This window comes from Capra hircus, chromosome 12 (assembly GCF_001704415.2).
Source record: "Capra hircus breed San Clemente chromosome 12, ASM170441v1, whole genome shotgun sequence".
In the NCBI taxonomy this organism is placed as follows: Eukaryota; Metazoa; Chordata; class Mammalia; order Artiodactyla; family Bovidae; genus Capra; species Capra hircus.
The window spans coordinates 42,265,804-42,290,889 of NC_030819.1; the positions used below are offsets into that span (position 1 = coordinate 42,265,804).

At 37.6% G+C, this 25,086-nt stretch overlaps 1 protein-coding gene across 2 annotated transcripts in view; it reads left to right on the plus strand.

Annotated features, from left to right (window-relative positions):
• KLHL1 (kelch like family member 1) overlaps positions 1-25,086 on the plus strand; it is a 562,289-nt gene that overhangs the window by 335,794 nt on the left and 201,409 nt on the right. For both annotated transcript variants that reach the window (XM_005687646.3, XM_005687647.3), the window contains one exon: positions 21,282-21,494. In XM_005687646.3, coding sequence (XP_005687703.1) covers positions 21,282-21,494 — 213 coding nt within the window. The remainder of the gene's footprint in view (positions 1-21,281; positions 21,495-25,086) is intronic.

Sequence of the window (25,086 nt, forward strand, 5' to 3'; positions counted from 1 at the left end):
CAGTCTACAGGCCCAGTTTGGATGCAATCTGAATTTCCTTGGCTGTCCTCCATAGATCCCAATTAATCTATTTACTCTGAGAAAGAGAACAACTCATTCTCCATGTTTAGCTGACAGTCCTGCTCTACTCATTTTTTCCTTCTCCGTGTTTTAGTGGAGAGGTGAGCATCTATAGATTTAACATAAAAGCTTATTAGTAATATTTAAATTGACCTAAATCTCTTGTCCTCAAAGAAATGGTTACAAGGCTTACTTATATGCCAGTCTGATGCCAATCTCAACTAAATAAGCAGACCATTTGCCACACTCTTTGAAACTGTAACATGGTACATTTTGTGGTGGCCTGGAAAACCATGAAGCTCTGCCCATTGTTCCACATCTCCTTCACTTCTCTTCAGTAACCAACAGGACTCTTTCCAATTGGATTACAGCCACACTTTCTTACATCCTAATAGAACTTAACTGGAAAGAGACATCAGTAAATCAGTCCCTTGCCAGGTTTCAGCAAGTCACTGTGTCTGAATCCCCATTGGACTAGTGAAGATTATCTCCTCTTGGGAGGCAGGGGAGCATTCCTGGGACCTACCCTTGGAATTATGGGACAGCAGCTGGGCCAGAAATTACCATTTGTACTTCACTAGAGAAGACTTGTGGTGTTGGAGAAGACTCTTGAGAGTCCCTCGGACTGCAAGGAGATCCAACCAGTTCATTCTGAAGGAGATCAGCCCTGGGATTTCTTTGGAGGGAACTGAAGCTGAAACTCCAGTACTTTGGTCACCTCATGAAAAGAGTTGACTCATTGGAAAAGACTCTGATGCTGGGAAGGATTGGGGGCAGGAGGAGAAGGGGATGACAGAGGTTGAGATGGCTGGATGGCATCACTGACTCGATGGACGTGAGTCTAGGGGAACTCCGGGAGTTGGTGATGGACAGGGAGGCCTGGTGTGCTGCTATTCATGGGGTCGCAAAGAGTTGGACACGACTGAGCGACTGAACTAACTAAGAGGACTTGAGCCTCCTCTACCAGGTAAATTGAAGTCTCTTTTCAGACCCATGACATGATTGGAATTTCCAAAGACAATACTACTTTAAGACTATGAATCTTGTGGTCACTAGCCACCAGGCCGAATATCAGGCCAATAATTGCCTATCAAAAGATGTTTACCTTTTAGCCACCTCTAGGATCCTATGTGTCCAGAAGACTAAAGGGTAGTTTGCAACTCATAATAGGTTCTAACTGATAAACTGAGATGTTACTGTGATCTATAACTCTAAAGGCAAATGTGAGTTGGGGGGTGGGGGGGTCCCAGAAAAGAACAAACTAAGTAGCTTGATGGAAAGCCTCCAGGATATACTATTGTTCAGGGCCCCACTCAAAGCCAGTGGCCTTTTTAGTCACCCAGGAGATAAGTATCATCAGATCTTCTTCATTGGGAATGTAAGAGCCTCAATAACCAAATAGGTCTACCAATCACTGGGCCTCCTTTTCTTAAAATGTTTTATTTTGTATTAGGGTATAGTCAGTTAACATGTTGTGATAGTTTCAGGTGAACAACAAAATGACATAGCCATACATATACATCTATCCATTCTCCCCAAATTCCCCTTCCATCTGCCAAGACAGAGGGTCAAATTCTTGGCAGTCCTCTCCTCTAAATGAGAGGCCTATTTAGTCCACTAAATATCATGCTTCTTCCCAAATTTTACCCAGGAATTTTACTTAAGTTGAAAGTTCTTAAAACTTGTGCATGTCAACTATTTTGCTATATGTGGGCAGTAGGTTTCCCAGCCCCTGCTGGGTATGGCCCTTGTTCTCAACTCACCAGGAAGATGTCACCGATAAAGAGAAAGGCTAATCCTCCCTCTTGGAGCAGACAGTTTTTCTAGATCATGGCATCTCAATAGATGGCAGGCAGTAGCCAGGGGATTTCAGTTGCCTTGTAGAGGTAAAGTTGTCTTGAATTCCATTTCACATAAAGGAAAACTGAGCCTGATCATCAGGGTGCAGAACGATGCTGATGAAGGCACTTACATCAACTGCTGCATTCTTTCAGCTTGAACAATAGCTTCTATGACACTCGCCATGCCAGTTATTGTCTTGATTACAGTATTGAATTGCCTTCAACAAGTGGTGAATCTTAAAGGCTTTCATGCAGGCCAGATAGGACTATTGAATGGAGAAATAGTTTCACAGAAGAATTTGGTTTCCTTAAACTCAGAAATAACAGTTGGCATTTCTTTCCTACCCTCCTCATCTGCTATTGCTTTAGGGAGACTGTGTCATTAGACATTGGTAGCTGGATTGGTTCGTAGTCATCCCTATATCCCACTAAGACAGTCTTAACTGGAGCAATTCCCATTAAGGCTTGAGAACAAAGGTGAACAGGAGTACACATAGAGAACACATTCATACCAATAGTGCATTCATTAATAGGATCCATAATAATAAAAGATAGAGAGTTCCAAAAGGATCCACTCTTAGCCAGGACTGAACAAGAGTCCTCCCAGGGTTTGTGGCTTTAGCCTCAAACCCAGAGAGCATTATCTGTTTCCCCATCATGGTGACAGGTGACTCAGGCATCAAAGTCACCTGTGCCCTCCTATCCAAAAGACCAATAAAGTACAGTATCCTCCAATCATCCCATTAAACCATGACCCTAACATGTGGCTCATCTCTGGGGAGGGGGAGAATTTGACCTAATTCCCAGGTTTATTTATTTTTAAAAGCAAACCTGAAGGTCTTTGAAAAAGCTGGCAGGGCTCTCTAATTCATCTCCAAACAGTGGGAAGAGAGGAGGTGACAACCTCATAAGAGAGGTTAACTGGACATGATAACCAGTCAGACTGCTACAGATAATCCAAGAAACCAAGTCTTGTTAATAGTCTTGTTGCCTACTGTTCTGAAACCATCTCTATAAGCACAAACGACAAGCAGCGTGGCTTGCAGGGCTGCAATTGTCTCTGCCAGCATGGTCCAGACATGGTTTCCAGTGCAGCATCCTCCCCAGAGTGGGTCTAATGTGTCAAAGCCCAAGTAACCATCAGGCAAGGAAGGGGTGTGTCTCAAATGTGTAGTCTTCTCATTGCCTGCCTTCCCCTCCTATGTAGAAAAAGACAGAGCATTCTGGAGGAAGGGGTCTGCAGTGGCAATTCCACAAGGCATCCCTACCTTTAATTAAATTAGTGGTTTTGACAGCAAATTAACCAAGCTTCAAATGTCTCTTCTCATTCTACTATTGTCATCTATTTCTTTACAATGTTCACTTAGGAAGGCATTCTATCTTTCCTTTCTATTTTTTGGAACTCTTCATTCACATGTGTATATTTTTTCTTTTTCTTCTTTGCCCTTCAGTTCTCTTTTCTCAGCTATTTGTAAGACCCCCTCAGACAACCACTTTGCCTTTTTTGCATTTCTGTTTCTTGGGGATGATTTTGGTCACAGCCTCATGTACAATGTTATGAACCTCCATCCATAGTTTTTCAGGCACTCTGTCTATGAGATCTAATCCCTTGAGTCTATTTGTCACTTCCACTGAATAAACATTAGGGATTTGATTTAGGTCCTGGTGGCTCAGATGGTAAAGCATCTGCCTACAATGAGGGAGACCCAGGTTCAATCCCTGGATTGGGAAGATCTACTGGAGAAGGAAATGACAACCCACTCCAGTATTCCTGCCTGGAAAATCCCATGGATGGATGAACCTGGTGCAGGCTACTGTCCATGGGGTCACAAAGAGTCAGACATGGCTGAGCAACTTCACTTTCACTTTCACTTTCATACCTGAATGGTCTAGTGATTTTCCCTTACTTCAATTTACGTCTGAATTTTACAGTAAGGATCTGTTTTACAGCTCATGATCTGAGTCACAGTCAGCTTCAAGTCTTGTTTGTGCTAACTGTATACAGCTTCTCCATCTTCAGTTGCAAAGAATATAATCTGTTTGATTTCAGTATTGACCATCTGGTGATGTCTGTGTGTAGAGTCATCTCTTGTGATGTTGGAAGTTAGTGTTTTATATGACCAGTGCATTCTCTTTGCAAAAGTCTGTTAGCTTTTGCCCTGCTTCATTTTGTACTCCAAGGCTAGACTTGCCTGTTACTGAAGATATCTCTTAAACTCCTAAGTTTTCATTCCAGTCCCCTATGATGAAAAGGACATCATTTTGTTGTTGTTGTTAGTTCTAGAAGGTTTTGTAGGTCTTCATAGAACCATTCAACTTCAGCTTCTTTGGCATTAGTGGCTGGGGGATAGACTTGGATTACTGTAATGTTAAATGTTTTGCCTTGGAAATGAACCAAGATCATTCTGTCACTTTTGAGATTGCACCCAAGTATGGCATTTCAGACTCTTGTTAACTATGAAGGCTTCTCCATCTCTTCTAAGGGATTCTTGCCCATGCATGCATGGTAATTTGCTTCAGTCGTGTCTGACTCTTTGTGACACTATGGACTGTAGCTCACCAGGCATCTCTGTCCATGGGATTTTCCAGGCAAGAATAAGTTCCTGCTTCGATTCAGCCTCTTCATTCTTTATAGAGCTATTTCTCCACTCTTCCCCAGTAGCATATTGGACACCTACCAACCTGGGGGGCTTATCTTTCAGTGTCATCTCTTTTTGCCTTTTCATACTGTTCATGAGTTTCTCAAGGCAAGAATATTGAAGTGGTTCACCACTCCCTTCTCCAGTGGATCACATTTTGTCAGAACTCTCTACCATGATCCATCCATCTTTGGTGGCCCTGTGTGACATAGCTCATTGTTTTCTTGAGTTAAACAAAGCTATGATCCATATGATGATTCTGATTAGTTTTTGGTGACTGTGCTTTCATTCTGTCTACCCTCTGATGGATGAGGATAAGAGTCTTCTGCAAGCTTCCTGATGTAAGGGCCAGGCTATGGAGAAAACGGGGTCCTGCTCTTGTGCCAGAGCCATGCTCAGTAAATATTTAATTTAAGAACAAAAATGGAAAGAATATAACAGAAGCAGAAGAAATTGAGAAGAGGTGGCAAGAACACACCGAAAAAATTGTACAAAATATGTCTTAATGACCTGGATAACAATGATGGTGTGGTCACTCACCTAGAGCCAGATATCCTGGAGTGTGAAGTGAAGTGGACCTGAGAAAGCATTACTATGATCATAGCAAATGGAAGGGATGGAATTCCAGTTGAGCTATTTGAAATCCTAAAAGATGATGCTGTTAAAGTGTTACACTTAATATTCCAGCAAAACTCAGCAGAGGCCACAGGACTGGAAAAGATCAGTTTTCATTTCAATCTCAAAGAAAGGCAGTGCCAAAGAATGTTCAAACTACTGCACAATTGTGCTCATTTCACATGCTAGCATGGTAATGCTTAAAATCCGTCAAACTAGGCTTCAACAGTACATGAACTGAGATCTTTCAGATATGCAAGCTAGAACCAGAGATCAAATTGCCAATATTTTGGATCATAAGAACAACAAGAGAATTCCAGGAAAAAAAAAAAAATCTACTTCTGCTTCATTGCCTATGCTAAAGCCTTTGTGTGGATCGCAACAAACTGTGGAAAATTCTTAAAGAATGGGAATACCAGACCGCCTTACCTGCCTTCTGTGAAATCCGTATGGAGGTTAAGAAGTAATAGAACTGGAAATGAAGCAGTGGATTGGTCAAAATTGAGAAAGGAGGACATCAAGGCTGTATATTGTCACCGTGTTTATTTAATTTTATCAGAGTACAACATGCATAATACCTGACTGGATGACTCACAAGCTGGAATCAAGATTGCTGGGTAAAATATCACTATCCTCAGATATGTGGATGACGTCATGTTAATGGAAGAAATTTAAGAGGAAGTAAAGAGTCTCTCGATGAAGATGAAAGAAGAGACTGAAAAAAACTGACTTAAACTCAACATTCAAGAAACTAAGATCATGGCAGCTGGTCAGATAACTTCATGACAAATAGATCTGGAAAAAATGGAAACAGTGACAGACTTCATTTTCCTGGGCTCTAGAATCATTGTGGACAGTTACTGCAGCCATTATAATAAGGTTGCTTGCTCTTCGGAAGAAAAGCTATGACAAAACTTGACAGTGTATTAAAAAGCAGAGACATCACTTCGCTGACAAAGGTTTGTATAGTTAAAACTGGTCCATATAGTCAAAGCAGGCTCATATATTCAAGAGACTGGTTTTTCTGGTAATCATGTACCAATGTGAGAGTTGGACCATAAAGAAGGCTGAGAGCTGAAGAATTGATCCTTTTGAATTGTGATGCTGGAGAAGACTCTGGGAGTGCCTTGGACAGCAAGATCAAACCATTCAATCCTAAAGCAAACAATCCTGATGCTGAAGCTAAAGCTCCAATACTTTGGCCACCTGATGGGAAGAGCCAATTCATTGAAAAAGATTCTGATGCTGGAAAAATTGAGGGCAAGAAGAAAAGGGGCAACAGAGGATGAGATGGTCCAATGACATCATTGACTCAATGGGCATAAGTTTGAGCAAACTCTGGGAGATAGTGAAGGACATGGAAGTGTGCTGTGCTGTATTCCATGGAGTCACAAAAAGCTGGACATAACTAAGCGACGAAACAAGAACAGCAAAGATCTCTTCAGGCTCTAAAATGAATTGATCTTGAAGGGCTCCACATACATTTTCACTAAAGTCATAAGCCTTAATTACTCACTGCATTACAGGATGTCTGTCTTTGTCAGGGGACAGCTTAGAGCTAACTTACAGCATAACTTGATGCAACCCAATATAAGGATCCAATGGTTTGGGGCCTCATTACCATAGAACCATGAGGAATAGTTAGGGGCTGTTTTCCTAGCATTCTAATACTATTTTTGGGTTTCTAATTTGACTCACAGGTAAGTATGACTAAGGACTTGTGTGTGTGTGTGTGTGTGTGTGTGTGTGTGTGTGTGTGTTAGTCACCTAGCCATGTCCAACATTTTGCAACACCATGGACTATAGCCCTCCAACCATCTCTGTCCATGGAATTCTCCTGAAGAATACTATAGTGGGTTATTCCCTTCTCCAAAGGATCTTCCCAACCCAGGATTGAACATGGGGCTTCTACATTACAGATAGATTCTTAACCATCTGAGCCACCAGGGAAACCCTGACCAGGGAGTTAGGGGCTAACTAAAGAGAGGGATCGATGGTCCCCTTAAGAAATGAAAGTTTTCTGTAAGCAATTTGTTAAATAATGTCTTATCATTCAATTCTAATTAAATTAATTATAAATAGATGATCACCTTTGAGAACTTTAAACTCAACTAGATAATGTTAATTTTCTGTTGATCAAATAACCAAATTTTCCTTCTCATTTCTTTAATCATAATAAACCTCAACAATATTTTGAACTGAATGGGGGTGTGGCCACATATTTTCACATTTATATTTAATTTCCTGATATATACTTTAATATATTTAGATGTGCAGTAAATTTAGCTGAATGACAGATTTGGTGAGGGTCATGATTCATCCACCAGCTTTAACCACTAAGTGTTAAATAGATAGCAAGCATGAAAAATTGATAAACCTGACAGGGAAACTGGTAGGAAGAATTCCAAAAATGCCTTTCTCTGCCAAAATCGCCTGGTTATTCAATCAAACACTAATCTAGATATTGCTCTGAAGGCACTTAGCAGATGGAACTGAGTTGACTAATCAACCAACTTTAAGATAGAGTTATCTGGGATTATTGTATCATGACATGAGTGACTAAACACGAAAACAAAGCCAGGAGAGTCAGAGAGAAATGGCAGAGTAATGAAGTTGAGGCTGAGGGCAGGTAGAAGAGACTGGAAATGTGAAGACTCAACCTGCCTTTGATTAGGGCTTCCCTGGTGGCTCAGAGGTTAAAGCGTCTGCCTCCAATGCGGGAGACCTTGGTTTGATCCCTGGGTCCGATCCCTGGGTTGGGAAGCTCCCCTGGAGAAGGAAATGGCAACCCACTCCAGTATTCTTACCTGGAGAATCCCATGGACTGAGGAGCCTGGTGGGCTGCAGTCCACGGGGTCACAAAGAGTCGGACATGACTGAGTGACTTTACTTACTTACTTAACCTGCCTTTGCTGTATTTAAAGATGGAGGAAGGAGTATGAGGTAAACAAAGCAGGAAGCTGAGAATGACCAGCAAAGAGGCAGCTAGGAAATGGGAAGCTGGATCCCAAAACCACATAGGACTGAATTCTCCCACAACCTGAATGAACTTCTAAATAGATTCATTCTCAAACACTCCAAAAATATAGATCCTTGTCTACATTTTAATTTTGCTCTTGTGAAACCTGGAGCAGAGAATCAGCTCAGCTGAACTTTTTCCTGGACTTCTGACTTTCAGAACTGTCAGGTAATGTTTTTCAGTCGCTAAGTCATGTTTGACTCTTGTGCGATCCCGCAAGGCTCCACTGTCCATGGGATTTTCCAGGCAAAAATACTGGAGTTGATAGCCATTTTCTTCTCCAGGGGAATATTTCCAACCCAGGGATCGAACCCACATCTCCTGAATTGGCAGGATTCTTTACTACTGAGCCACCTGGGAAGTCCTTGTGAGATAATAAATGATGTTTTTGCGAAGCCAAAAAATTTGTTACAGCAGTGATAGGAAATAAATATACAAAAAAAAATTATGTTAAATAATCATAAAATAGTTATTTAATAGATTTATTAAATGTAAAAATGTATATTTAGAGTATTTTTAGAAATAAAGAATGACCATTTCCATATTGAAACTCTCTGGGATGGCAATGCACATAGCCTGTGTGACGTGTGAACTTCTGTTTTTTCACAACAGTTCTTGTCTCACTTTGCTGCATCTCATTTATAATATTCTGTGGAATTATGCTTGGCACCAACTTGTATATTTAATGATTGCATCTAACAATATATGTTGTGATGCAGCTAATGGTTATTTTATTTGCTGAGACATAAATCAATGACATGTGCCAAGTTATTATCTGGCAAAATCAGAGGACAATTATTATATATACGAACAGCTACTAACAGGATTATCTTTCATTATTCCAATTATTTTGCATAATGTAATGTATTCTCTTTCATTAATTTCCATTTTATTGTTTTTTGGAAGAATTTTTATAGCTTTGAACTTTACTTGATTTTTTAACAATGATTATGTCTGCTGTTTAAATTTTTTAAAAATAGATTAATACAAGAGAAGTTGCTCTGCTGTGATTTTTTAACATTGATTAATAATTAGTATACTTCAGAATGGAAATAGTCTAAATCCTTTTATTAAGCCATACATGAATGCAGAATTACAATTAAAATTTCACATGCTTCTGTAGAGACAATTTAGACCTTAATATTGCAAAACTGTAATGTATGGGGAAAGCTAACGCTGATATTCACTGCTAAATAATGTGATTATGTAAGCAAAATTCATGCCAATTGCTTTCTTTCCTACACATAATTTTTACCCCAGTTTTTTGAGTATTTCAGATTATGCATATAAGTCATTTATTTTTACAGGCTTAACAACAAAAGACTATATAAATCTCGGTTGACAAAACAATCCTGTTTTGTCCTAAAAACAACAACAACAACAACAACAAAAACACACACACACACACACACACACAAACCTGTTTGCTGTTGAAAAGGATAAACTTTCTTTCAGTTTGTTCTAAGTACAGACTATGTGCTACCAGACTATATACATCCTTACATATCAAAGTAGATTCTAAAAGTCAACCTGCTGCAAGTTGAGGGAAGACAGAAATATCTAGAAATAAAAATTTCTTTTTCTTTCAAAGTTGTAGAGGATTATTATTTTTATATTTTTATTGCAGAAAACACTTATGTGATCAGATGGCCTGGATGCTTCGCTGCAATGAAAGAAATGCCTTTGAACACCTTTGCGCGTGTGTGTGTGTGTGTGTGTGTGTGTTAGTCGGTAAATAATGTCCTACTCTTTGTTGACCCCATGTACCTCACCTGCCAGTTTCCTCAGTCCATGGGAATCTCCAGGCAGGAATACTGGAGTGGTTAATTAAATAGACATTTCTCCAAAGAAGACATATGAATGGCTAACAAACACATGAAAAGATTCTCAACATTACTCATTATTAGAGAAATGCAAATCAAAACCACAATGAGGTACCATGTCACACCAGTCAGAATGTCTGCGATCCAAAATCTGCAAGCAATAAATGCTGGAGAGGGTGTGGAGAAACGGGAACCCTCTTACACTGTTGGTGGGAATGCAAACTAGTACGGAAAACAGTGTGGAGATTCCTTAAAAAATTGCAAATAGAACTGCCCTATGACCCAGCAATCCCACTGCTGGACATACACACTGAGGAAACCAGAATTGAAAGAGACACATGTACCCCAATGTTCATCGCAGCACTGTTTATAATAGCCAGGACATGGAAACAACCTAGATGTCCATCAGCAGATGAATGGATAAGAAAGCTGCGGTACATATACACAATGGAGTATTACTTAGCCGTTAAAAAGAATACATTTGAATCAGTTCTAATGAGATGGATGAAACTGGAGCCTATTATACAGAGTGAAGTAAGCCAGAAAGAAAAACACCAATACAGTATACTAACACATATATATGGAATTTAGAAAGATGGCAATGATGACCCTGTATGCAAGACAGCAAAAAAGACACAGATGTGTATGGCGGACTTTTGGACTCAGAGGGAGAGGGAGAGGGTAGGATGATTTGGGAGAATGGCATTGAAACATGTATACTATCAAGTAAGAATCGAATCACCAGTCTATGTCTGATGCAGGATACAGCATGCTTGGGGCTGGTGCACGGGGATGACCCAGAGGGATGTTGTGGGGAGGGATGTGGGAGGGGGGTTCATGTTTGGGATCACATGTACACCCATGGTTGATTCATGTCAATGTTTGGCCAAACCCATACAGTACTGTAAAGTAAAATAAAGTAAAAACAAAAATTAAAAAAAGAAAACAAACAACAACAACAAAAAAAACAAAACAAAGGACAAAGATCATGGCATCCGGTCCCATCATTTTATGGCAAATAGATGGGGGGAAAAATGGAAACCAAAATAATAATAATAATAATAAAGTTTGAATACATATGTAGGCTAAATTCTCATGATTAATTTGACAACAATACTGTTTCTTGCAGAACAGACACAAACATCCAGCTTTCATTAAGACTGTCCAGAGATTTTTTACTTTCCTCCTAACTTTTCCTGCTGCTGCTATTCTCAGTTATTTCTATAAGACACCAAAAGAAACCTGGAAAATACTGATGCAGGACAATTTATGAAGAAGGAAGAAAAAGACAGGTTTGGCCTCTGCTAAGGAGTAAATGTGTCTAATGTTAATAACTATAAAAAACAATACTATTACTCTAATAATTTATGCAAGCAGTGTTACACAGTTTACAAAGCAATTACATGTTTGACAATAGTAATATCAAACCTTTCCCTCCCCAACAAAATGGATGTATACCTGTTTAGCTAACTGGGTTTGTTTTTCTTAGTGGTGTGTGCAAATGCTCAGTTGTGTCCAACTGTTTGTGACAATATGGACTGTAGCCCATCAGGCTCCTCAGTTCATGGGGTCCTCCCAGCAAGAATACTGGAGTGGGTTACTATTTCCTCCTCCAAGGGATCTTCCTGACCCAGAGATCAAATCCATGTCTCTTACATCTCTTACATTGGCAGGCAGATTCTTTACCACTATCTCTACTTGGAAAGCTCCTTCTTGGTGGTAAAGTTTATAAATTATTTCTAAACACTTCCTTAAGTTAATTAGTAGATAATATGTATCACATATTACAATTCTTGAACAGTATGTCTTCAGAAGCAGAAGCAGACCAAATCAAGAATTTCAAGAATCACCCCAAAATAATTTTGCACATACTTTACATAGTATTGCATGATTTAGGAATTTTTTTCCTCCTAATTTTTTTGCCCTAATTTGCTTGATAGCAAGTTACAAAAGGTTCCTAGGTAGGTGTTTGTTATACAACCTATTTTCAAGGTGAAGAGATGATATATCAGAGCAATTAAATGTCTTTGCCTAGAAAATCATGATTAGGAAGTATTATAATTGAGGGTTTATCCAATTCTTTGTACCAAAAAAAAAATTATCTTTCCACCAAAATTTCTAATGCATCTTATCTCTTTAGCAGCACTTTTTCAGAAAATACTTCCAGTCATAGACATGTATTTCTTAAGGAACTTATAACAAAATTATCTTTTCCCACTTATAAACTTGAAAGATAACCATCAGAAACCATTTTTGATGCTGGATAAATTTTGGGGGTTATTATAAAATGCTTCTTTTGAAATTTGTTGCTCAAGTATTTTGGGAAAAAAATTCTATCAACAAAGTAAACATATTTGCTGCTAAGTTGCTTCAGTTGTGTCCGACTCTGTGTGACCCCATAGATGGCAGCTTACCAGGCTCCCCCATCCCTGGGATTCTCCAGGCAAGAACACTGGAGTAGGTTGCCATTTCCTTCTCCAAGACATATTTAGTGGGTGGTAAAAATTAACTCTGAAAACGCAAATTTTCATTTTAGTTGTCTTTCCTGGTGGCTTAGTGGCAAAAAATCTGCCTGCACTATAGGTGATATGGGTTCGATCCCTGGGTAGGAAAGATCCCCTGGACAAGGAAATGGCAACCCACTCCAGTATTCTTGCCTGGACAGAAGAACCTGGCAGGCTACAATCCTTGGGGTCAGAAAAGAATTGGACATGACTTACGGACTAAACAGCCACAACAAAGGAAACAAAAGCAGATATTTCAGAGAAAATTCAGTGAAAATTATGTTTTCTCCTCTGGCTTATTTTTCTGATTTTGAGGATTAAAATCATTCAGAGAGATTAAAAAGTAATAATTATTTCAGCTTTATCACATGTAAATCAGAATTAAATATTAACCTTCATGTATGTGTAATGATAATCAATACAATAATAATATATTTGCCCTAGAAACAGTGTGAGAAATTGCAAGACAATTTTACTTCAAAATGAGTTCAGTTTTCTGACAGTTATTCAACAGTAGTATAAGCTTTCTTCCAGTGGTAGATTTCCTACTGCTGAACATAATCATAAGGCAAGCATTGCACAACATTATGTACTGTGCACATTAAGTGACTTCAAAGATTGCTTCCATTTTGAGATGATGTGAAGTCACAGAAATTTTTATTTCTTAACCCTGCTAAGTAATGATATGAGTATTAGACTGGATAACATAAACATTATTTAGTATTTTCCATATCTATGGTTCTATGAGAAATATTTCCTTGTTTTGGAAATTGTTATTTCATAGAGAAAAATTGTGTATCTCCTAACTCAAATTCCTCCTTGGCCTCCTTTATTTCATGTGCATTTTCATCCACTGGACTTCATGAAATCTCTCAATTTTGTTCTCTTGTCATAAAATGTATATACTTTTCTTTCAACATCATATTGTCTTCCTCATTGGAAAGTAAGTGTATTAGGAGGTGGAATCCTTTTCTTTATTATTTTTCTTGTCCTTCTATTCTTAGTATTAAACACATACTAAGCATAGAAAAAAGATAAACATTTGTTGACTGAATATTAGTAAAGAAAATAGGGAAGATAAAGAACTATGAACTTGAATGCAACTACCAGTAAAAGCCTAAAAGGAAGGGTAAGCTCTGATGCAGAACAGCTACTGGCTAATGCTTATATAATACTTGCTATGTATCAGGTATTTTTCTAAGAAAAATATTAATCTCCAAGCTTAATCCTCACAGGACTTCCCAGGTGGTGCTAGTGGTAAAGAACCCACCTGCCAATGCACGAGATGCAAGAGACACCGGTTTGATCCATGGTTGGAGAAGATACCCTGGAGAAAGAAATGGCAACCCACTCCAGTATTCTTGCCTGGAGAATCTCAGGGACAGAGGAGCCTGGTGGGCTACAGTCCATGGGGTCAACAAGAGTCTGACATGACTGAAGCGACTTAGCACACTTAATCCTCACAGTAGTGCTACTATTTTTATCCTCATTTATAGGTAAGGGACTTCCCACGTGGCTCAGTGGTAAATAATCCACTGCCAAGCAGGAGACATGGGTTCAGCCCCTGGAAAATCCCCTGAAGAAGGATATCCCAAACTTGCTTGGGAAATCCTATGGACAGAGGAGCCTGGCAGGCTGTAGTCCATGGGGTTGAAAAAGCATCACACACGACTTGGCAAATAAACAAAAACAGCTAAGAAACCTAAATTCCTAATGTGCAGCCAGCAGATAGTCAGGTAAGGATCTAAATCCTGACCAATTTACTAAGTCAATACTAATCTATTGAGTCTCCCTAATTACCAGGCTACATTATGGGATCCAGTTATACCAAGAACGAGTGGGAAACATGATTCAAGTAAGCACTCAGGAATCGGGGTGCATAACGTTGCATAGATCTAAGTAAGTAAGCAAGTCTAAACTAGATGGGCAGAAAGAACAAGAAGAAGAAGAAGAAGAAAAAAAATAACAGAAGGATGCATAGCCCAGGTAATATAACAAGATGAAAGACTGAATTCCTAATCTCATCCCTATCTTGACTAATGGTATGACTATGTATGAGTGCCTCTGAGCCCCAGGATTCTTATCTGTAAAGTAACAAGGTGTGACTATCTCCTAATGAATCCCTTCCCTTTGAACTCTGAGGTAGTGCTCAAGAGCTTAGGCAGCAACTTTGACACAAGCATTAAAAATTTACAGAAGCCAAACAATCAAAAGCCCAGGAAAATTGGTTTTAACCTGAAAGGTTAGAGTCTTGACAGTAAAACCAGTGTGGCAACATTAAGGTGTTACTTCTTAGCCCCTGATAACTTGGGAGAGAATTATCTCTCCCTGCTCTGCATTTTTAGAAAGTTTAAATTTTAGAGGGGATGGGGGAAAAGTATGTAAAGAGAAGTTGATCCAGCGATCAGACCACTTTTTCCTATCCCTGACACTCATTTGGGTCATGGGAAAGCTAGCTAATATTTCTCTTTTTTTAACTGATTTTATTCATTTTTATTTGAAATTAATTTTATTGGAATATAGTTGCTTTATGGCACACCACTCCAGTACTCCTGCCTGGAAAATCCCATGGATGGAGGAGCCTGGAAGGCTGCAGTCCATGGGGTCGCTGAGGGTCGGACACAACTGAGTGACTTCACTTTCACTTTTCACTTTCATGCACTGGAGAAGGAAATGGCAACCCACTCCAGTGTTCTTGCCTGGAGAATCCCAGGGATGGAGGAGCCTGCTGGGCTGCTGTCTATGGGGTCATACAGAGTCGGACACGACTGAAATGACTTAGCAGCAGCAGCAGCAGTTGCTTTATAATGTAGTGATAGTTTCTGCTGTACAGCAAAGTGAATCAGTTACACATATACATATATCCTTTTTATTTTATTTTTTTAAATTTCCTGACCCAGCAATCCCACTGGTGGGCATAGCCACCAAAGAAACCAAAACTGAATGATACACATGTACCCCAATGTTCATTGCAGCACTGTTTATAATAGCCAGGACATGGAAGCAACGTAGATGTCCATCAGCAGATGAAGGGTTAGGGTTAGGTTTAGGATTAGGGTTAGGGTAAGAAAGCTGTAGTACATATACACAATGGAGTATTACTCAGCCATTAAAAAGAATATATTTGAATCAGTTCTAATGAGGTGGATGAAATTTGAGCCTATTATACAGAGTGAAGTAAGCCAGAAAGAAAAACACCAATACAGCATAATAATGTATATATATGGAATTTAGAAAGATGGTAATGATAACCCCATATGCGAGACAGCAAAAAAGACACAGGTGTATACAACAGGCTTTTGGACTCTGTGGGAGAGGGAGAGGGTGGGAGATTTGGGAGAATGGCATTGAAACATGTATAATATCATATATGAAACGAATTGCCAGTCCAGGTTTGATGCATGATACTGGATGCTTGGGGCTGGTGCACTTGGACGACTCAGAGGATTGGTATGGAGAGGGAGGAAGGAGAGGGGTTCAGGATGGGGAACACGTGTATACCTGTGGCAGATTCATGTTGATGTATGGCAAAACCAATACAATATTGTAAAGTAATTAACCTCCAATTAAAATAAATAAATTTATATTAAAAAAACAACATAAAAATAAAATAAATAAAATAAAACAAATAATAAATTTCCCTCCCATTTAGATCACCACAGATCATTGAGTAGGGTTTCTTGTAATAAACAGTAGCTTCTCATTATTTATCTATATATAAGTGAATCCCAGGCTCCCAATTCATCTCACCCCTCCTTCCCCTCTTGGTAACCACAAATTAGTTATCCATTTCTCTATGTCTGTTTTGCAAATAAGTTAATATGTACCATTTTTCTAGATTCTACATATAAGTGATATTTTATGATTTTTTCTATAACTTACTTCACTCTGTATAACAATCTATAGGGCCATCCACGTATCTCCAAATATCACTATTCTGGTCCTTTTTATGGGCCAAATTAATATTAATATTACCCATTGTATATATGTACCATGTCTTTTTGTTCATTTTTCTGTTGATGGATATTTAGGGTGCTTGCATGTCTATCATCATGGCTATCATCAATAATGCTGCAATGTAGAGTGTGGTGTACTCTTGACTTATGGTTTTCTCTGGGTAAATACCCAGGAGTGGGATTGCTGGATCACATGGTAGTTCTATTTTTAGTTTTTTAAAGGAAACTCCATACTGTTCTTCATAGTGGATGTACCAATTTACATTCCTGCCTACAGTTTAGGAAGATTCCCTTTTCTCCACATCCTCTCAACATCCAATGTGTGTAATTTTATTTGTTTGTTTGTTTGTTTTATGAAGGCCATTCTGACCAGTGTGAGGTGACAACACATTATAGTTTTAATTTGCATCTATCTAATAATGAGTGATATTGAACATCTTTTCATGTGTTTTTTGGCTATTCATATGTCTTTGGAGAAATTGCTAGTTAGATCTTCCCCCTAGAAAACTGATATTTCTTAAAGATATCATTCCATAAAATAAAGAGTTTAGTCAAAAGATTGGTAATAATTGCCATGTTTTCTCAGGTTTATGTGAGAGATTTCAGCATAATTGTTTTTAGAATTTCTCTTGTATGTTATTTTCCTAGGGCTCCCATAACAAAGTACCAAAAACTGGGTAGTTTTAAACAATGAAAATGTATTCTCTTGCAATTCTAGAGGCTAAAATTCTGAAATACAGATGCCGGCAAAGCCTGACTCTCTCTGAAGTTTAGGAAAAATCTTTCCTTGCCTTTTCCAACTCCTGGTGGTTGCTGGCAATCCTTACCATTCCTTGGCTTTTGGCAGCTTGACTTTTACCTCTGCCCCTTTATCTATGTGTTACTATACCTTTGTTTATATGGTCTCCCCTGGTCAGAAAATATTTATTCCTGTTTCTCATTTTCTAATTTATGCTCCTACCTAATATTTCAGGTCTTTTTGAAAAACAAGCTTTTACAGACGAGGACAGTCATTTCCCATGCTTTGCACATTGTCTAGCTGTCCCATGTGTGGTAAACATTTTATGAAAATTAATTTCATTCTTCTCACTACAATTATCCAGGAATAAATGTTAGGTGTTCAATAAATCTGTGTAGAATGAATGATTGAGTTAACTTATAATAAAAATAACATAAAAAAATAAACAGCTCAAAATGTACTTATGTCTCCCATTACTTTATCTTCTCAGGCAACAGAGAGTTAGCTAAGATGTAAGGAAACTAGTGTGAAAAGATATTTTTTCTTCTTTAGTGAATAAAAAATAATGACACAATTTATTTGATTCTAGAAGCTAAATTGCAAACAACACAGGAAATATTAGGCAAGATATCATTGGAAGGAGACCTGATGGATAAGAAAAAAAAAAATCTAAAAGAACTCCAGAATGCCAATATATATATATAACAAAAATAAAAAAAAACAATATAATCTATGTGTCAGTATGATGAATTCAGTAATATCCAATATTTTCTTCCAATGTATAGTTTATTTATAGCGATATTTAAAAACAATATTTCTTATTTCCTAAATATATAGTATAATTTATGCAGATACAAAATTATAAGAATGCAATCTAGATTAGATGTAAGAAAAAAAAATATGCTGTAGTAATATTAAATGATGCTATTACCAGAGCTGTCTGAAAAAGAAATCGAACCATAAAAGGCTATAGCCTTACTCTCTGCTAGATTTCAATTTGACTCAAAGTTTTTTAGAAGCCAAATAAAAAGATGAATCTGATCAATTTCACAATTTACAACATCCATGATAAAAGCAAACCAATTTACATAGGAGAAGTGCAAGTATTCTTGCTACTAAAATATGAAAGAAATTTCTCCCAAGGGTCATCATAAGAGTACACCATAAAATTGTTCAATGAAATCCTTGAACAATGTCTTTATGATAGGCACTGCTAAAAGTTTCACAGAACTTATTTTTATGGTACCCCTCACTATACACTGATGGTCTAGCTATACAATTCCATGTGTAGTTTAAAAGAGGCATAGATTTTTAAGTAACTGGAATAATAGATGAACAAAAAGTCTTTCAAAGATTCTTTGGAAATTTATTTATCTTATTGCAGCTCTTTAGAGAAACTTGGTAGCATTAAATCTCAGAGTACACAGCTGGCTCATTTAGTAAATAGGTATCGTGCATACGTGTGTGCTGTTGCTTCAGCCATTTCTGACTCTTTGTGACTATAGCCTGCCAAACTCTTCTATCCATGGTATTCTCCAAGTGACAATTCTAGAGTGGGTTCTTTGCCCTTCTCCAGGAATCTTCTTGACCCAATAATCAAACCCTTATCTCTTATGTCTCCTGCATTGGCAGGTGGGTTCTGTTCTATTTTGTTGCTGTTGTTCACTTGCTCACTTGTGTCTGACTCTTTGAAACCTCACAGACTGCAGTATGCTAGGAATACTTATCCTTCACTATCTGCCAGAGTTTGCTTAAACTCATGTACATCAAGTCAATGATAGAATCGGATCATCTCATCCTCTGCCATCCTCTTTTCTTTTTGTCCTCAATCTTTCCCAGCTTCAGAGTCTTTTCCAAATAAGTCAACTCTTCACATCAGATGGGCAAAGTATGCTCTGCTTCAGCATCATTTCTTCCAATGAATATTCAGAATTGATTTCCTTTAGGATTGACTGGTTTGATCCCTTGCTGGCCAAGGGATTCTCAAGAGTCTTCTCCAGCACCACATTTCAGAAACATCAGTTCTTCAGCTCTCAGCCTGTTTTATGGTCCAGTTCTCAAATATTAATGCAACCCACTCCTGTATTCTTGCCTGGAGAAGCCCAAGGATTGAGGAGCCTGGTGGGCTACAGTCCATAGGGTTGCAAAGAGTCAGCCACAATCAAGCCACTAACGTTACTACTACTACTGGATAAAACATAGCTTTTACTATAAAGATTTTTGAATTTTCACAGTATTGTATTAGGCACACAGGAAACACAGGGAGCAAAATTACTTCATGAAATCAGCTATTCTGTGAGGTCAAATGTAAGAAAAAAATAGCTAAAGACCTGAAAGTAAAAGTTGATTTGCTTTTGTGATAGCTGAAGGCCCTTCAAGCCTTGGATTTGATTCTAAGAACACATTCACAACATGTGTCAGGTCTTGAGCAAACAGGTTTGAATTTGTTCTGACAAACAGATGAATCAGCACTTGCTGCCTCTTCTATGTTTTAGCAAGACACTAAGTCACCAAGGTTTTGGGGAAAGAGAAGTGCACTGATTCAGATTTTACATTAAAAAAATAATCCTTTCGAGATTTCTGCCACCTTTGCGGCTTTAAAACTATCATCTGAGAAGTCTTAGTTATCTTCCTTGGGGTTGTCTCAGGAGACATGGAGGAATGTGGAACAAAAGTAAAGGCCAACAGTCAAATCTCTGTCTTCTCTTACATTTATTAGACACATAAGACACTGTGATGAAATGCAAGATTTTCAACAAGCAGTTTTTAAAGTGTTTGAAAAACATTGCACTGAAGTTCACTATCTCAAAATTTATTTTTCTCTAAGATCATAAATATATCTATTCAATAAATCTGTACTGTTCACTGGCTATGTTCCAGAATCTAGATATAAAAGGTTAATTCAAAGTCTTTGTCTCAAGGAACTCAAAGTTTGTGATAAGATCCCTAAGTACACCAAAAATTATACAGCACTTTGGTAACTGATATGTCATGCACCATACACTGTGCATGCATATAAGATAGGGCAGCCAGATCAAATGGGAGTGAACAGAGAGCTCTTGATATATATATATATATATATGTGCGTGTGTGTGTGTGTGTGTGTGTAAAGAGAGATATAGATATCCATATCCATATATATATGGTTATATGCATATCCATATTTAGTTTTTGAACTGAATCTTGAAAAATGAAAGCAGTTAGGACAACAAAGATGGCTAATAGCCATTTTAAGCAATGTAGTGAGAATAAGGCAAATCTAATGAGTAATTTTGTGACAGAAGTGCCAACAAGTTTGGAAACGTAATATTTAGAATCAGGAAGAGGTGAGGTCATAAAGAACCAATATGCTTAACCAAAAGATTTGAAGCAAAAAAAAAAAAAAAAGAAACACAACGAAAGTTTAGAATAGTGTCAAGAGCATATTTATGTTTTAGAAATATCCTTCTCACAACAATACAGTGGGACCACTAGAGAAGCTAAGGATAGAGTCAGGCAGAGTTATTAGCGAGTATGGCAGCAATCTGCTATAAAATAAATGGAAATCTAAATTAAGTCAGAGAAACTGTCAGGAGAGAGGTTTGAGAGCTATTAGGAAGGTGAAATATATGGGATTTTGTGACTTTCTAAGCTCTGTTCTCTTTTTTCCTTTTTGAGTAAACAGTGATGCATCTTATAGTGTTAGATCTGTGTAATTTTATTCCCACTTTCTGATTGATGTATATATAGTCAAGCTTTTAATAAATTGAAATGCTATTTTTTTCATATTCACCAAATCTTACACAGCGGTCCACTGGAAACTTGAACATTTAATCACTTAGTATATTCTGCCTGCATAACAAAGCTCAATGTTATAATCCTACGGTTATTACAAGATCTGTGCTCTCTCAGATACATTTACACTTCAATTACAATTACAATGCTTTCATCTTAACAGCTTCTAGCTTTTGAAGGATTATGTCTCAAGGATTATGTTATAATGAAATCAAAGGTTATTGACTACTTTTCTCATTTCTTTCTGGGAGGCTTTGCTAGCTAAATAAAACTGAGGCCAAATTTATGCCAAACTATGTCTCTCCCTCTAGGAAAACATAATGGAAGTTATAAGAAATCAAGAGTTTCTACTGCTTCCAGCTGAGGAGCTCCATAAACTCCTGGCCAGTGATGATGTCAATGTTCCCGATGAAGAAACCATCTTCCATGCATTAATGATGTGGGTCAAATATGACATGCAGAGGAGATGCAATGACTTGAGTATGCTTCTGGCCTTCATAAGACTGCCGCTGCTTCCACCTCAGGTAATTAGATGCTGTTTTCATAGTTAAGACTGACTGAAAAATTATGTGCTAAAATTAAATATTACAGCCAATATTTTACTATTATTTGATAGGTGATGGTTCTGATTCCCAAATCTGCCACTTACTAAATAATGCCTATATGACTGTAGGAATGTTAATTTCTCTGAAGTTTAATTTCTTTTTCAAATCAAATTATACTACCGCACAAAAATTTTATGAGGCTCAAATTAGATAATATATGTAAAGTACTTAATATCAATAGAATATTTTAAAGATTTTTAGAATATTGCAATTATTAATTCTCCACTTCCCTGTTTTGAAGATTGATCTAACTACCTGTCTCTCTAGTATCTAGCTTACTAATGTAAGATACAATAGCATGATCATTTTCTGAAAAATATATCTCCCTAGAATATTCTTAAAAGCTCAAATCATGGGATTTCAAACCTTTATAGAAGGATAAGATATATTACTGAATGGCAGAGAATTGTGAAGAAACAGCATTTGGCAATTGGGACTATGAAATCTTTAGAATTGGAGCTAAAGAAAATCCACACATCAAATGTACGACCCACCTCATTTTATTGATGAGTTATGCAGGACACAGGTAATATGATAAAATATCAAGTTCATTCAACTTATAAGAAAAAGCATAATTAATTTTCCCTGATTCAGAGTCTTGTGTCTGTAACTTAACTTCTATTGTTGAAAAATCATCCATGAATAACATTGTTAACTCAGAGTGTAGTCTAGCATTTCAGGGCATCCAAATATAAGTTTGAAGGTGGCTCTGCCCTCTGAAATGATAGATAAAATTGTGTGTGTGTGGGGGGGTGTACATTTTGTATGAGGTTTATTAGGAGCCTGTCCACTTGAATCCAAATCACCATCGACATTTTCAACAATTCACATAATACTAAAAAGTGAAGAGAGAGGGAAGTAGGGTCACAGATTAAAAATGGACAGTTAAGAAAAAGAAAATATTGTGCCAAAACTGGGATTTAAATGAACATTTATGAATAAAGTAATAATTGTATTTCATTTGGTTACTCAAAGTAAAAGGAAAGAGAAAATTTATGGAAATCCCACCTAAATGAATTATGCAAATTTATCTTATCTGCTTTATTGACTATGCCAAAGCCTTTGACTGTGTGGATCACAAGAAACTGTGGAAAATTCTGAAAGAGATGGGAATACCAGACCACCTGAACTGCCCCTTGAGAAATCTGCATGCAGGTCAGGAAGCAACAGTTAGAACTGGACATGGAACAACAGACTGGTTCCAAATAGGAAAAGGAGTATGTCAAGGCTGTATATTGTCACCCTGCTTATTTAGCTTATATGCAGAGTACATCATGAGAAATGCTGGGCTGCAAGAAACACAAGCTGGAATCAAGATTGCTGGGAGAAATATCAATAACCTCAGATATGCAGATGAAACCACCTTTATGGCAGAAAGTGAAGAAGAATTAAAGAGCCTCTTGATGAAGTGAAAGAGGAAAGTGAAAAAGTTGGCTTAAAGCTCAACATTCAGAAAACAAAGATGATGGCATCCAATCCCATCACTTCAAGGCAAATAGATGGGGAAGGAGTGGAAACAGTGAGATACTTTATTTTGGGGGGCTCCAACCACTTCAGATGGTGATTGCAGTCATGAAATTAAAAGACAGTCCTCAGAAGGAAAGTCATGACCAACCTAGACAGCATATTAAAAAACAGAAACATTATATTAAAAAGCAAAGACATTATTTTACCAACAAAGGTCCATCTAGCCAAAACTTTGTCTTTTCCAGTAGTCATGTATTAATGTGAGATTTGAACTATAAAGAAAGCTGAATGCTGAAGAATTGATGGTTTTGAACTATAGTGTTGGAGAAGACTCTTGAGAGTCCCTTGGACTGCAAGGAGATCCAACCATTCCATCCTAAAGAAAATCAGTCCTGAATATTCATTGGAAGGACTGATGTTGAAGTTAAAACTTCAATACTTTGGCGACCTGACACAAATAACTGACTCATTTGAAAAGACCCTGATACTGGGGAAGATTGAATGTGGGAGGAAAAGGGGATGACACAGGATGAGATGGTTGGATGGCATCACTGATTCAATGGACGTGAGTTTGAATAGACTCTGGAAGTTGGTGATGGACAGGGAGGCGTGACATGCTGCCATCCACAGGGTTGCAAAGAGTCGGACACGACTGAGCGAATGAACTGAACTGAACAGGCATTTTGGTAACTTGATAAAGAATGGATTGTAAAGCCATGCACTGGATTTGTCTAAATCCCAGATAGGTTCTGATACCAGATATTCTCAGAGTGTGGACACCTCTCTGAATAGAAATGGACAATCATCACGAGTAGCCAAAACAAGTAGATAGCCATTAACTTATGATAGATAATGTGGTAATTCTTAACTTTGATCCTGCCCACCCATTTCAACTTTTTTGTTGAAATGTACAGAGCTTGGAGTCAAACTGTTGCTCAAAAATCATCATACATAATAGGACACATACCAGAGGAGGCCCAAAACATGACCAGAGTCCCATCTTTTCACAATATGCCTTTTGTTCATACACTCCTTGTCCATTCTTTAGTCATTAAGAGTGGGAGTTCCTCCTACATTTACATCTCTATATATTTTTATATCTTCTTCACTGTTATGTCAGAACAAAGATGTACATTCTATTGGCTTGTTCCTAAGCCTATGCATTACACATAGGTTTTTAATTCTGATTGGTACAACTGCTTTACTTTGATTAGTAAAGCAATATTTAATAACATCAGAAAATAAATTATTATTGTGTTTTCCTAAAACTATCTAGTAAAGACTTTCACCTTTTATCACAGTGCCTGATAGACATAAATACATCATTTATCTACTTTCCATTCCTCATCTCTCAAACTGGGAGCATTACAAGCATAAGTTTATGTATATTTTCAAGCAACAGATGTGCAGGAGGAAAGAGTAAAATATATTTTATTTTCATAAAAATGTGTCTTTAGATATAGGAGACTTTATCACTTCCATAAATAATATTAATTAATTACATGCCTTTATAAGCACTTTCCACACAATATTTCTAATCCTAAAAAGCACGATTGCAAGGTAATCTGCAGAGAGATAAACAGGTTCAAAAAAGTTAAGTGATTTTTCAAAGTCATAGAGCTAGTGAAAAATCCAGTTTTCCTCCAAATCTGGGCTGGCTAGATATGAACATATACAGAGACATTTCTACTGTGAGTATATGTTCTTTCCTTATTTACTGTCTAAACTGGAAGATCATTAAAATATTCTGAATATAGCAATTCTGAAGATTCTTATAAAAAAGGCTGGGAAAGGAAGAGTGAGGGAATTGGAACTAACATACATTTCTTTCTTTCTTTAGTCACCAAACTTATCTCATTTAATGTCTATAATATCCCTATGTAGTAAACATTATTATCTTTTAACAAATGAGTAAATTGAGAATCAACATGATAATCATCTTTCCAGTAAGTTGTATAACTCAGACTACTCTAGTTGCGTTTGATACTGTTACTTTTCTCTCTGGTGGGAAATAAGTGCAATGTTTATTTCTGCTGTTAGTTTC